Source organism: Ylistrum balloti, unplaced genomic scaffold (assembly GCF_031769215.1).
Source record: "Ylistrum balloti isolate Yb309-2 unplaced genomic scaffold, AGI_CSIRO_Ybal_v1 Utg369668, whole genome shotgun sequence".
Taxonomy (NCBI): domain Eukaryota; kingdom Metazoa; phylum Mollusca; class Bivalvia; order Pectinida; family Pectinidae; genus Ylistrum; species Ylistrum balloti.
The window spans coordinates 695,727-711,910 of record NW_026781915.1 but is presented as its reverse complement, the minus strand read 5'-3'; the positions used below and the strand labels follow the sequence as shown (position 1 = coordinate 711,910).

Genomic DNA, 16,184 nt, shown 5'->3' with positions numbered 1-16,184 from the left:
GTGCATTCACTCAAGGTACAGATGCTTGTTTGCAATTCGCATACCTTTCTCTGACTATAACAGAGCATCCCATAAATGATTAATCAATAATAATTAAAGGAATTATAAGAGTATCAGTATAACAAGGCGCAAACATATCTGACGTCATAATTTACCAACGTAACGTAACAAATCCTGCACCGTTTCCAGCCAGCACTTTTGTAAACAGATGACGTCAAATGAATGGAAGTGTATCTAAAACCGATAGCAAAACCGTTTTTAACATTAAAAATATAAAGTGTCGCCCTAACGAGGTAGATTAGACACTATTAACACGACATAATCAGTGTTTCATGGTCGTATTAAGCATTTTGGAAAACAAATTAAGTAAACTTGTACAAATACGACAAATTAATCTTGATCAGTTCGAAAGAAGTACAAAAATATGGCATAGTCATTGATATTTGGACTTTGAACCTTCTCATACGAACGAAACATTGCACAAACAGGTCCAGTTTTGTAATCTGTCATTAAGGCAAAAGAGATTCGGTGGTTAAGATAAATAAGATTCATGCTAAACAAATCAATTAACAACTGAACAAAGTAAGTAACAACATAAAAAAATATGATGTCACCGTTAAAAAAAATCAAAACATTATTTGTAACAATTAACCCTGAGGATTCTACATGACGTTCCATTCCGGCGGACCATTATACAAATAATCATCATCAGGGTTGGGTGGAAGTTCGGAATCTATCTGAAACATTTTCTCTAGTCTTTTCATAGACTGGTCATATTTGGTATTTGCGTGAAGTACAGAGTCAAATACTAGCGAAGGTATCTCAATTTCGGGCGGTTTCTGATAAGCATATATAGGGCGATTGAACTCGGGATTCAAAAAGTTTGTTGCTGCTGGCAAAGGTTGGTGTTTCATCCAAGTCTCGTTCTTCCAGTCTACTTTCGGAGTGTGGTTCTTTTTGGGGGCGTTCCAAGCCTTCTCGTCAACTTCGTGATTTTCCTTGGGTTTGGTCGGTGGTACAAACTTGGGTTGAAGACGTCCAAGCTGTGCCTTTTTGTGTTTGATCACTTTTTTGTCTGATGATGGCAGGCCTAGAAGATTTCGAACATTCTCTCTGTTTCTGTCTTTACAACAGGAACACTGTAATTGGCCGATGCCTTCATACACAGGGATAATGTGTCCGTAAGCTGCGTAGTGAAGATAGTCTGCTACTAGTCCATCTACCAGGGTGTGACTGTCGTTCGGTGTCATCGGCATCTCCACGGTGAGGCGTGGTTTCTGGACCAGTTTAGGTCGGTCTAAATCGTCATCGGGTCCAGTTCCTGGGAGTGGCCTCACGTGAATTCTTGGTTTACTGAGAGAAGTTGTGTTCAGATCTGCCAGATTGGCTTTTGGCTCGTTTGACACGGGAGCAGGACGACCCGCCTTAACTGGAACTGACGCCTGAGAGTAGGGAACACGTGGAGTCCGGGGGGTCGGGACGGCGAACGATTCCTCACGAATAGGCGGTAGTTTTTGCATCCGGGTCACAGAATACTTCTGTTTTGACGCCATTTTGATATCTGCGAGGGCTTAGTCAGAGATTGAATTTGCTCTGAAACATTTAATTAATTCATCAAGTTTAGTCAGTGTTCACACCACAGCTAATATCTTGATATACTATGCATAATGCATAAGCTCGACATGATTACTTATCTTGTAGGTGAATTATTATTCTATTGTTATAGAAATAAGCCAAAAATAGACAATCAAATTTCCTTTGTGTATACAGCTGTACCTAATGTAAGGACGTGCTAATCAAAAAGATAAGATTATTTACCATATCCGTGTGGTTTTATCCGTTGACTGTAATAAATCCCTCCATAATATACAGTTGTGTCCACTATCTTCCATATCCGACTCCATTAAGGACGATCAGGAGGCCGCCATACTTGTTTAAATAGTTGTCATGGCGCAGTAAGAGGTCTATATAATAATATAAACACGAAGCGTCTCGGGAAGCACACAGACAGGTAAACGGTAAAGAACTACACCATAATATTGTCTACCTGACACAGGTAATCATTTCCCAATATAAACAACCCGGCTTTCTATGTACGTATTCAGAGCACATCAATGGGTTCGGGCACGTTCCGGACAGTTAATAGATCGATACTATTCAGGTGGCTACCCAATACACACAGCTACCTGTGTATAGACAAATAGTATACATGCAAACACCGTGTACGCAAACCCAGGTGTAGATTATAAATACGTTTTCGTGTTTTTAATTAAAATCCTTTATGGGTTTATCTGAACTTCCAACTCAAATATTTAATTCGTGAAAAGCTGCAGTCTTTTTAAATAATGTTGTCGTTGTCTGTTTTCTGTTATTAACTTAGTGAAGTAATCTTAAAATTATAATTTATTCACTTCATGCACATCTGAAACATGTGCCCGTGAAACATAACCGTATATGATAAAATGACTTTTAAATAAAGCAATAGAATGTCTATGATTTGACAGTGTGTTAAGTCGTGACATAGCATCTGAGGAAAAATCAATTTGGACGATATTGAAGATTGTACTGAAGAGCGTATATCAAACAGCTCTGTCTTTGATTTGAACTATGCTACAGATTCGCGATGGCTACTGCCTTGTGTTTGTCAACAGCTTTGGTAACACACACTGGTTAGGATATTGCTGACGAAAACTCATAAACTAGTATATCCAACATGATAGTATTGAGTGTACACCGCGTGTTAAGTCACTTGCTGTTTACTATAATATCGCCTTGTGTGTTTGATTTCACTAGTTCTGTTATTATCCAATGACTTGCACAGAATACAGTCATAAGGCATCCCTCACCCCTCAACAACAACCTCCCTCCCCGCCCCCTCCCGACCCCACCCAATCCCTCAACCCTGTTTCGAGTTTAGCATATGCTATGTATTTAAAAATATTTAACAATACATCAGATTAAGAGAAATCGCTTAAAATATGTTACATAGGATTAACATGTAGGACCATTTTGTTCGAACGACCTACATTTGTATCCATAAATTCTAGGTCTAATGTTAATTGCTATTCAAGGAAGAGTAGGTTTTGATCACGTGAGTTTTAATATAATTATTGTTAACAGCCCAAGATTGTTTCTGTTGTCCGACGACAAACTTCAACATTCAATCATATGATACATATAAATAGTTACTATTTAGTGTTTTAACTGTGTTTTAATTAGTTTGCGCTAGTATTTGACTCGAAATTTACCCATTATTTATTTGTGTTTTCATAGGTGTATATGAGATAAGATTTTAAAACATGGCTTGTAACGCGCTTTAGAGCTGACCTTTTTAACAGCATAGAGCCTATATAAATATTGCATATTATTATTATTATTACTTTTCCTGCATTTCAATCATAACACTTTCATTATCTTGCAAAAGATGAATCGTCGGTAGCCCACGGTCCGGCTCTCTATGCATGAACGTCGGGGACGTGGGTTACAGCTAAAGACATTCCAAAATGAGCACAGCAAAAATTGTAAACATCAAAAAGAGAGAGAGATAGAGAGACAGAGAGACAGAGTCACATTCAATCAAATCCCTATTTTACATTTTTTGCAATTAAGAGATACCATCAACTTTGCTTAATTTCTGATCGCCGTATATGAGTAAATCTAATTAAATTCTCAAACAGAGGTTGTAACTGTCTTATTAATAGATTTCGATTATGAATGTATAGGGGGACAAACATAAAAATAGTAATAAAAGTCTTCACATGGGTTGTTGCATCTACATTCAGCTGTATTACCATTTGTTCTAAAAAAATCGTAATCAAGAGATCTGGCAGGATTTCTCAAACGGAAATGAAGTATGTTTAAATTACGTAAATCTCATACCTAAAAGCATTTGTCATGTATTATTTCTGTCTTACTGATAATTGATTTAAATGTATTGAGAGAAGGACAGTCTGTTTTATTGAGGAAACAAATGATCTATTCGCGATTTTTTTTCTGTAAGTGTACGTTAAATGTTGTAAGACAGATAACGTGTTTTACACTGTAATATGACGCCTGCAATATTCGTTTCACATTTTCTATGAATAATGTATAATCGTTACAAAAGCTCATCTTGGAATCAAACAATGATTACTGGTTAGGCATATATCAGTCAATGAATAAATAAACAAGTTCATCGTAACATTTTAATGCGTTGCGATGATCAAACCTTGAAAAAAATTGAAAAGGTAATAGGTAAGTCCGCTTTTCCCGATATTCCAATCACCAGCAAATTAAAATCGAATTAATCTAATCCGTGTTGATTATTTACATAATAAGTAGATCCTGATCAAGCGCAAATCGAAAGTATCAGGAAAATCTAATTTGCATATTTAAATTACTCATTTAAATATGTTGTCAAATTTGGACATAGTAACGTTTAAAGGCCCCCTTTTTTAAAGCAAAGACACGCCCACCATCCTCCCTTTGGTGCATTTGTTATATTGGTGTCATGACGTCGACTATGTGGTTTTAGAGTCATTTGCATACATGGTGCTGTTTCACTTAAAATTCAATGCAACGAATAAAATCAACCTGTTAGGAGGTATTCGTGTTTAAAATAACCAACTACGTAGCAATATTTTCGCAACAAAACTGAAATATGGTGAGATTTTGAAGCTAGTATGCTCTGGTGTTGCGAGTTTCTTTCACATACGTTCTATATACGTTACCTATCCCGTGATACCAAATGATAGCATGTAAAAATAATGAAATAAAATCAGTTAAACGGAGGTGAAGACCGAAATTCATTACCACAATTTACAAACTGCAACGCCCGACATTAGTTCAATGTCTTATTTCATTGGAATTCTGAAATGAGTGCATTTGAAATGAATAGATTTGAAACACCGCGATTAAGATTTGTCCTGTTGTATATATACAGAATACAAGAGCGTGTTAAAAACGTCTTCAAAAAGAAGCCAAGTGTGATTTTCCTGTCAAGCATGGGTTGTCACATGAACAAAGCTCCCTGAAAGAGTGATCCGCTTGTGCCCATTCCTAATCGCTTCTATAAATGCGGTCGTGCCATGTGCAGTACGATATACTGAGGTTTTGAACACTGTTAGGGTTTCTTGTGAGCACACGTTAACCGTGTCTTTATTTTATGGTATTTATGAATGAATTTCCGTTTTTTTTTATGTGCAAAAGTTTATCTATATGAAAATGCTTGATTACAAAAAGTTGTCTTTAATTCGTTTATTTAACTTTTTATCATTTGTTGTAAATTGCATCCTGTCGATATAATGTATGATCATGGGCCCCTAAGTATGAATGTCAAGGTTATATAACTCAGATTGGTCTATATAGACAAGTTTGATATAACCTCGAGAAATAGTTGATCATGACAGGTACTGTGTTTTCATCTAATACAAATAGACTTCTCGAACAGTGGAAGAAAGTCGGTATGTACCAGTTTGGAACAAAATATAAAAATGCAATTTATATCAAATTATATCTTAAGTGGAGAGAGAGAGAGAGAGGGAGAGAGAGAGGGAGAGAGAGAGGGGGGATTAATGATTTGTACGAGACTTTGCATTTTCGGGCTAACAGTTTCAGATAAATATTTTTGGCACGTTCTTGATTCCTTGCATGATTGCTATGATATCAGTTTTGAAAAAATCATGATTTCTCAGTTTTCCAATTTCGGACATATTGGCGATTTCACATTTTTGGACAAAACAGGTTTGGGCTAGTTTCTTCATAACCTCATATACAGTTCTACAGCGTTGAGTCTTTGTATCAAGGCTCTGATTGTATGTAACTATGAATATCTGTATTTTGAAACACGTGTGAAATTTATTTTTGGGTCGAAATTTTCATATTTCGTTTTACGGTAACTATTGCAATAGGACTTTATTAAATAGCCGGATATTACATAACCGTAATTAAGGAACTGGGAAGGCACGTAGAATATAAAGGGACCTCACCTTTAGGGTCAGTCATTGAAACTTTTGCTGTGGTCGAAAGGCTATCATGCATCGTTTTCAGCGCTCCTTTTGTGTAATGTCCCTACCTCTGCCATCAAAATCACTCATTTTGAATGAAACTTTAACCTTTCCTTTCATAACACTTGTGTGAAGCTTAATATTTCTGAACTAAAAAGGTAGTAGAAGACCCAGACAAAATTTCATGGTTTCTATTTTCTCACCGCAATTAAAGTCACTTCAGAATGTAATCGAAACTAAAGCAAGCAATAACCAAGACGACAGAAATACTTCAAATGTATAAATAAAGTCACACCTCAGCACAACCACGTTTGTACCACCATGATGTAAACCGCGGTAAAACATGACACTTCCTGAAACCGAGGGCCAAGTTGTGACAACAATACAGGTGGACTCACTGACCCCAATACTATTAAATTCCCATTTTCCTGTCATGATTCTTAAGAAGTTATAAAGAATGTTCCTGTTTCCTCTTGCAAAGTTGAAAAGTTTCTCCAAATATCTTGATTTTAATTTTTGATCAAATGACAGGTTTTAAAAGATGCAATATTGAAAGACTTATCCTTGCCATCCTTTATGAGGATATCATCATGAGTCATTTGTTCTTTAAAGTCAAGATACAAGAATTCAAATTAGTAACTGTGTGAGAAAAAGAAATAAAATCTACAACATTTATGTGTTTTATTTAATGAAGATGAAGCTTGTTATAAGAGTTGATTTGTGAAGTAGTCTGTATGCGCACAAAGGTATGATATATAACAGTGGTTTATGGTAGGTACTGGAAGGTGATACAAAGCTAGACAGGAACCAAAGCTTAGGTATCAGGAGCTACAGACTATAACACTATTTTGTTTTTGTCTCTGTGGCCTTACCACGAGGTCCTATGAAAAGGTGTTTAGAAAAACACTACCAAAAACAGAAGAAAAAATGAAACATGGAGGTTTGTATATAACAGAGGATGGGATGGGGGTCGGACGATGAAAGTTCAGTTTAGTCTCTTTAACTTCAGCTTGGCAGAGGTCAAAGATGATTTCTCAGAATCAGTAATGGGCTGGAAAATATCGAACTTACAACAAAAATAATACATGTATCCGAGGTAAAATATTAATAGCGAAATATTGCTCAGCAACAGTGATCTTTCCTTCAGTTTGATCTATTCACTATAAGATAATTAACCCAGAGGCCTAAGGTTTGAATGCAATTAGCGACTCTGAAATAAACAAGGACCCCTGTTACATATATACATGGCAAATTAACATCTTGTATAATAGGTGAACATAAACAAAATCTAACAACTTCTTTGAACTGGTGGCTTGATGGTAGTACTGAAGGTAGGAAACGTGTCTTCCCTTGTTATTCTTCAAAATGTCACATGTTGATAACACACAGATGTGCACACCAATAGTTGTGTTTATATTCCTGTTGTCAGTAGATAAAATGAACTGAGGAGAAACAGTTTTGAACAATTTTTATTGATTATTAATGACCTCAGTGCTCCATTGCTTCATCGTTTGTTTTACTATCAATTTCATCATCACTGTCACTGTCAAAATCATCTCCTACATCTTCATCCTCATTGCCATCTTCCTCTTCCTCGCCTACAGAAATAGATCATGTGAACAGTTATACATGGTGTTCAATTAACTACTTTGATAAAGATATAAGAATGTTTTTTGGACATGTAATCTAGACAGAGATATATTACAAAACAAGAAAGCACATCTAAAGTAAGTAGGATTTTTGAAAGCAAACCAGACCTCAGTTAATTGCCAATAATGATGTCATGCTGAAAATATGACTTCATTAGTTTATATTCAAGGTTTATTCTACAGTCTGATTCTAAAGTAATAGATTGTGTCAACAAGATTAAATGGGCAGAGGCTTGAAATACCTACAAAGACTGAAAAATAAACTTTTTCTATTTCACCAAATTACTGAAATTAGTTTCAATATTTGTCAAGAAATTTTGAATTTGATGAAATTTTACAGCCATGTTTTGATCTTACCTTCAGAATTCAACTCCAAAATGTCTAATGCTCCCATGCAAAAGTATCATTGTTTGATGAATTCACAGATGTTGGTATATAAGACCTTTACCCCTTTAACCATGACTAATGTCCACTTTAATCAGAAAGGTTTAGAACTTAATGTAATGATACCACCGGGGGAAATATGAACTAAGACTGTTTTTAAGAGGTTCTCAAGATATGACCTTGTTTCCAAATGTGGCGAAACAGGATAGGGTGCAACATGATGGACAGATATGGAATAACACTTTATGCCTCAAGGAAAGGGGGAGGGGTAGTGGGGGAGGGGCATAAAAACAAAGTTAGTATCAACTTCAAGTCAAACTAAGAGCATATTACATACCTGGGCCAATCTCCTCAATTAGTTCCTCTATGTGTTTCAAAAGTTCTGGATCATCACATTTAATCTTTTCATACACCTGTAATAGATATAATTCCACAAGTAATTAATGTGGGGTATATGACTTAAAACTTTTCTAGCTTTGTTCTGCTTCTACCCAATATAACTCAATTATATATCAAACAGGAATCAGTTTATTGTTGAATGTAGCTGAACCACCATTAAACTATCCGTAAAAATTACACTACAAGTAAGTTTTTACTGCCAGATACAAATTTATCATAACCTACCTGTTTTGCCTGCTGCAGGTAGTAGCGGGCATTCTCCTTATAGTCCTGGCCCTGTAGGTAGTTGGACCAGCCAATCATATACCAGACTTGTGGAACCTCATCATTCTCATCTAGTAAACCTTCTAATACATCCACCGCAGTCTGTGCAATAATATCATTATTAACAGGTATATTTTTCTAATCTAATAGAAACTATGAATTCAGTCATCTCCTAATTACCTTTCATGTCTTAATTTTTAAAACAGCATTACATGAATTGAACAATATATAACATCTGTTTGTTATCATACGGCATTTATCTAGGCTCATTGTATAATAAATGAACTTGCTAGGAAACACTACTAGTTGATTGTTATGAATGAATCAACTTTGTCAGAATCAGTCTTATCAATTTTGCAAAGCATACCATGATCAGTCTTAACACCATCAGCATGGTCAGCTAATATCTTTTGAACCACAGGATATCTTAATCATCATGTAAAACAGTAACAATTCTGAATAATTATCATTCATCTACCAAAAGGTGGAGCCCACTTACAAAAGAAATGATGTATTTTCAGAAAAAAAAATGTATTGTTTTTTAGCTCACTGAGTTTGAAAGTAAAATTTTTGTTCCAAATGAAGAAATTAATCAAATGAGAAGACAAAAACAAAACTTACCTCATATTCTTTCACTTCTGTTAATATTTTGGCTGCTGCTATCCTAGTATCAAAACTGAGTGGAGTCAACTGAAAAGAATAAGAAAATATAACATATAATTTATCTGATTGTTTATATGCTATTTAAACAACTTTCAGGTCTGTCTCCAAGGCATATTACCGGGGTATACTTTTAAGTTACCTCCCTTCCATAGCATTACAACATTGATGCAAAAAATTCCTTAATTATCTCCCCTTCATATCTCATAGAAACTGAAATCCAGTTTTGGCTAATTTATTATAAATCAACATAACATGCAAGTTACATTAAAAAAAACCTTTCGCCTCCAATCCAACCTTATGAAGTCCATGCTTCTGAAAATCTTTGAAGAATCACTTCTTACATGTGGTGAAATGGCTACATTGTGCATATCCACAGAAACAGAACAAATTTCACTATAGCATTAGCACAGCAAATGGACATATTTACAAACATATGCTGAACAGCATTTATCACACATGAATACAAATTATAGCAATTTAATTGAACAGAGGTAAGTATTAGAACAAGAGGGCCATGGCCCTTACCCGTCATCTGACAATCAATGAACAGATGGACTAACCACAGAATTTGCAGATAATTGCCTGACAAATCTGATGAATTCCCATGATGTATTTCAGGCCAAATTCAGCATAAATCCATTCAAGCAGTAAGGAAGGATAGCATTTTGAAGCAAAATCATCGACTAACTAACTCCAGATCCCTAGAGGTCGAATCACTTTTCTGAATTTAAGAAATGATAACCCACCAGTAATCATGTTTCAGATCAAATTATGTTAAAATCTACCTAGGCATTAAGAAGAAATAGCATCATGAAGCCAAGTATTGTCTTACTTCCCCATTTGAGGCCTCATCTCAAATGATGTTTCAGACCAAATTTGGTTGAAATCCACCCAGGCGATAAGCAGGAGTAGTGTTTTAAATGAAAAGTTCACGGATGGCACAAGGATGACGACAGTCAACGAACGGTGTACCACTATGGACAGTGCACACTAGCAATAGGTCATCTTCACCCTTCAGGTATATGACCTCAAAATGCATATTTTTTATTTATGAGCACATAACGCAACACGAACAAGCATTCAATAAATACATTCATTGATTTAAAAGCCACTTCTGGTAGGGAGAGTTTTAGTTTCAAACAATCTGTCCAGGGACCAAATTTAAACTGAAAGGGAACTAGACCACCTGATAAGGCAAACCCATGGGCAGCCTCTGAAAATGAGAAGGGTCAACCCTCCAGATTAGTCATAAGGTGAGTGGCACTCACCAAGAAAGGCCCGACATGGAAGTGGTGATAACAACCTATCTGACCCGACGATAGGGATATATATTCACAAATTCATCATACATTCATCATACATTTTGTTTTGGAACCAAATTTTCACATGGTGACAACTGCTTTTTGTATGTATTCTTAAAATCAATCTTAAAGTGTGTTAATTCATTTGTATTTAAGTTTTAACTTTGTCCTCTAGAAAGGAATTTATAATTATAAAATCCATGATTAACAAGTTTCAGCTATAGCAAACTGTTTGGTGAATGGTTGTTGTTTATATCAAAAGCATTCAGTATTATCAATTTTTCTTGAGCAAAATATGGAGGTGTACAGTGTAAAGGATTACCTCCAGTGGATTAAACTCCTCATCAGGAACTTCTCCTTTGTCAGCTGCTTTATATTTGGGTAACCATAATGATACACTCTTCTTAATCATCTCTGTAGCCTTCTAGAACATTGAAATGTTCACATATTAGGGACAGGTGCTTTTAAAAAGCAACATAAAAACTAGAAGTTTTCTCCTAAATACCTTCTTTGCATTTTTCTTTTACTGTGAGGAAACTTACATTAGGATATTGCAAATACAAAGTGTATATTCTTCTACATTATTTGAATAGTATGAAAAGAATGATATTTCCCTGTTAAGTCTATGAGTATGTAAGGAATATATCTACATATAATCAACTCTCTGTTAAAAACCACACATAAAATGGAATAAAAGTCGATTCCATTTGATTCTCTAAGAACTACATAGTATAAGGAGAAATGGAAGGCTACACAACTTTCTACTGAACAACACTTGCTGTAGAGGAACGAGAACATACCTCATCATTCTCTTTAGAGAGTTGATAGCTGGCCATCATCTGATAGGCCTCAGCATTCTCACTGTCAATTGCTACAGCTTGGTTTATGTACTGTTCACATTTTATATCTGCATCCTCCTCCATGCTAAAATTTTCAATAAATCTCGAGGTAAAAAACTAAAAAGCCATTGGATATTTTTAGGTAACAAAATGAACACCTGTCGGCCTTGAAGCATAGAAGTGAAACTCAACAATTCTCTATCATGTTAATTATACAGGTAGAATGAGAGAGTAGAGGTAATTGAGTTTTTACTTCAAACTCTAATGCAAAATATAACAAATAATTAACTCCTCTAAGTAAGAGTATTCCCTGACCATTTGCAATTGAATATTTTATGAATGATATTGGGAAGAAAATTAACCAATTGAGAACCAAATTTTTGAAGACTTTCAGCAGTACTGGTAACTAGCAAGTTTTGAAATTTTTCATATCAATAAAGTTTAACATAATTCTAAATGGGCCAATCTCAGAAAGCCCTTTAACTTGGGTTAACTATCACAAAACTAGTACATTTCTATGCCAGGTATATTAATTTTCCTCTCACAAAGTTTTCCCACTCATGTAAACACCCTTACCAACAGTCTGTCATGTAAAGTTCTGCCAGGGACAGGTAGGCGTTGCAAATTTCTTCACTTGAAACCCCATCTCGTGGTCCACCCCCACAGGCAGCTGCCAACTGGAAATTTCAATTGACACTTCAGGAGGAAAATTTCAATGCACATTGTTCATTGAATATACATGAGATTTTGTTTGCATTCAAGTTATACATATGAATTGTATGTATCTCCAGTTTGTAAATTATTCAATTAAGAGATCACTATACTAATTCCTGAGCATTTTCTATTCATTATACACATGAAAATATTAACCATTTAACAAGTTTTTAAAGAAATATGGTAAGTTTATAGCACATAAATTTTACACCTCTGATGCTTGTTTCGCCTCATGCTCCTTCATCATTAATTCTATTCCCTTCTGGAAGCATTGAACTGCCTGTGCACCTTCAAACAACTGCCCTAGGTACATGTACTTTGAATGGCCTTGGTTAGGACAGACTTCCACAGCTCGGCCAAAACACTGCAAAAATAGGATTGACAAGAAAGCTTCATCAAAGGGAAGTAACCTGGTATTGAAACAGTAACTGTATTTAAACATATGTAGGCTTTCATGAAAGGGTAGTTAAGTTTTGCATATTTTAACTTCATTACTTTTTTCTATATTGCAGTGAAGAAGAGTCTGTTGATACAGGAAAGTGAAGTTATCAGCATTTAGCAGCATCCTCTTGTTCCTATTTTGAAAACTTCCTTCAGAGACTACAGGAAGCTTGTTATAATTCACTTCTTCATTTGAAATACACTACCTGTTTTGCAGCCTCCTGATTTCCAAGCTCTAACAGAAGGGATCCTGTTGTTTCCAGAGCCAGAATATTATCAGGCTCCATCTCCAAAGCCCTCTGACAGAACTTTTGGGCAACTTCATATTCAAATCGATCAATACAATCTTCTGCCTGTGTAATAGAAAGTGTACATTTGTTCTGTGCATATGATATACAAACAATTGGAGTTAAAGAATAATTTTTTTCAGAGTCTAGTTTTACAAGTTAAGGTTAAAGACAAATGATTTATCTATTTAGTATGTATAAGGCACTGCAGTGCCCTAAAGATATTTTTGTTGGTGAAAAAGGTGACTTGTACAAAATTCCTTGTTTTGGATTTCACTTCTTACCTCCAGGGAGACACAACTTTTCCTTTATGTATAAATTTGATTTTCAGTCTCACAAATTTTCATAGCTCTAAGTATTGAAATATCTTTTGACATTTATCAGAGCTTAGTTCATTCTGTTACTAGTGTGACACTATTTTGAATACCAAAATGGAAAGAATAAGTTGACTTATAATTCAAGGCAAAATGTTCCACCACTCAGTATTGTGCCTCTAGCAAAGAAGAGTTCTTCAAATTTACTGCTGGCAGTTGACAGTCTATCAGTGAGGAATTATTAACTGAATTACTGAAGAGATCTGTTGATGTATAATTTCAACATATTTGTGACTCAAACTTTTACTGAAATAACAAAAATTCAGGTGTTATTTTTTTCTTTTTCTTACTTTTTTTAATTTGACTACCAGTGCCTCCCCTGTAAAATCCATAAATGTCGTCTGTCAATCTTTAGGCTTTGGTGCATATTTGATTTTGATTTTTGCAATTCCATAAGAATATGCCATTTTTCTTTCTTTATTTTCTTCAATTTTATACATGTCAAAAGTTCTATCATTTGTTCAGGTTAAATTTCATCATAATAGTTTAAAGCATTGTCTTACTAGTTTTTCTTTCTAACAAACTTTCATTGTCAAAATCCAAATTGATCACCTGTCCCAAAATGAAATAAAAATTGCTAAGGACTATATGTGAAGTTTGAATATGATCCATTCAGTGCTTCTCCAGAAATAGCAATAAAAATGTATGGCTATCAAAACCCAAAATGGCTGCCTGCAGACATCTTGCTTTTCTTACCAGGAACCAAGGCAAATCTACATATGAAATTTGAGAATGATCCATCCAGTACTTTTCCAGAAAAAATGATGAAGGAATTGTTTCAGGACAGATAAACCATGGAAATTTAATGAACCCAACATTTGATGATGGTGGGCTAACAAAAACCAATTTTTTTTTGGGAGGGGTGGGGGCGCTTTTTAAGTAAAACTTACTCGGTAATTCTTACAAATTTTTACAGAGTATTATAGTCACCACCACTAACACAATCATAACAATATCATAGAAGTTGATCCTTCAAATCTAAACAGTAATAAACTTCTTGCAAGGATAAAGAGAATTACGCTTTTTCCTCAATTAATTTCCATTCATAAAAAGAATTATGTTTGCACTGAATAATCAAAATATCTACCTTCTCCAAAAGTTGTTCTACACTGTATTTTTTAGATGCTTTTCCCTTAGATTCGATAGCCACTTCTCTTTTTGCTTGCTGTATACGTCGCCTCCTCTCCGCTAAAAAGAATATGAATATTATAACTCACCAGTGTACTTGTCTACATTAACTAAACATTTGTAAAATATATTTCAATCAATTATTTCTACTTCCAAAGAGTACTGATCAACTACAACAACCTGTTTATAATTTTTCCTCAAACATACAACAAATTAATCAATGTTCATGAAGAGAGCTTGGCTGGACACAAGAAAATACTTTGTTGGAGTTAATTACAAATAGCTACATTTCAAAGGAAGAATAAATGATCGCTTTCTTAACTGAGTATTGGAATATGTCATGATCTGTAAGGAAAGTTGACAGATACACTTACTTATCATCTCAGAGAGAACCACAACTTTGTGTATAATAGCTTATTTATTATTTCCAAATAGGAATATGGATTTGTTACAAAATATAACCAAAATCACTTAAACAGTAATTTTCGCAATGTATTATTAAAAGTCACATTTATTTATGACAAGGTAAATATTTTTTTTACTAAGTGATGTTTATTGAAACTGCTCGCAACTAAGAAATTTGATGTAACGGTTGTCCCTGTAGTAACTGTACTATCATATAATAGGCTGGAAGTACTGCATCTTATGATCTATATCCAGTAGTTTCACACATGCAACTAAATCATAATTTTGAAGTTGTATGTTTCCAGACTATATAAATGTGACTGTTGCAAAAAATTAGAGAAACTTAGTTTAAAGTGATTGCGGCTATTTTCATAACAAATCCATACGTATATAATAAGTGGCTAGTTTGTGTATTATATGCAAATTTGTGGTTTCCCCAACCTGATTGTGAGATCACTGTTTATCAGTTACATTTGTATATCAGTTGTTGACGATGTTATATAAAACAATCAAGCAAGCATGTCTATATTTTTCTGCTAGGGCACACAGTTTAATGGGGTTCAACACTCACATTCGCTGTTTAACTATATACCAGACATAAACTACATGCACTGAGATACAGCATACGTATTCTTGAATTTTCGTCAAATTTCCGTGTTGTAATGACCAATATCGATCATATTAATGTTGATTGATATCATAATGATGCCATATGGATGAATGGTAGTATTTACCGGCGTTTACCCATTCTCTGTTAAAATCATTCATAACTAGTGTCGAAACCAAACTTATTGAGGTATACTATAAGTTCGGGAAATGTTCTCAATGAAAACTGAAAACAAATGTTGTTTTTAAATTACCAAGCGACCCTTCAACACTTTTCTTAAATTTCCGTTTGCCCATATCTTCTCTGTCAGCTTCAATTCCTCGGAGTTTTTTTCTTCTTAATTTTTAAATCGAACTATTACATACGGTTTAGTTCCACATGTGAGGCAATCTATGCATAGAGACGCTTGAGAAACTGTGTCAGAAGAGCGCTTAAAGAAGAGTAATACTAAAACCAAAAGCCGGAATGGCTCTTGAGACTTTGTTGAGGTTTTTGCTCCTAGCGTTACAAAAATCGAAGTGCTCCTGATACTATCGTGTATCGCTATTTGGCCTCTGAAGGTCATTATCCCTCTAAGTGAGGGTACATTTAACTAAATTAAACAATAAATGGAATATCATCACGCAGACTTGTGTCTTCACTAAATGTAATAGGGCTAATCTAGTCATTTTTGGGCAACTAAAATTGTTCGAAAATTAACGTGTTAATTCAGAATACAGATATCATTTCACGCTTATTTTATATA

General features: G+C 34.8%; 2 protein-coding genes across 2 annotated transcripts; both read right to left on the bottom strand.

The window, feature by feature from the left end:
* Positions 1-662: 662 nt before the first annotated feature.
* Positions 663-1,553, bottom strand: LOC132561891 (uncharacterized). Its single transcript, XM_060226602.1, has one exon. The coding sequence runs from the start codon at positions 1,551-1,553 to the stop codon at positions 663-665; it is 891 nt and encodes a 296-aa protein (XP_060082585.1).
* A 5,098-nt stretch (positions 1,554-6,651) lies between these two features.
* LOC132560906 (uncharacterized) lies at positions 6,652-15,798 on the bottom strand. The gene is made up of 11 exons (XM_060225614.1): positions 15,693-15,798; positions 14,387-14,487; positions 12,845-12,991; positions 12,409-12,561; positions 12,060-12,160; positions 11,445-11,568; positions 10,967-11,068; positions 9,302-9,370; positions 8,642-8,782; positions 8,355-8,430; positions 6,652-7,582 (listed from the first exon to the last, which is right to left on the bottom strand). The coding sequence occupies exons 1-11, from the start codon at positions 15,733-15,735 to the stop codon at positions 7,473-7,475; spliced, it is 1,167 nt and encodes a 388-aa protein (XP_060081597.1). The 5' UTR covers positions 15,736-15,798; the 3' UTR covers positions 6,652-7,472.
* Positions 15,799-16,184: the final 386 nt, after the last annotated feature.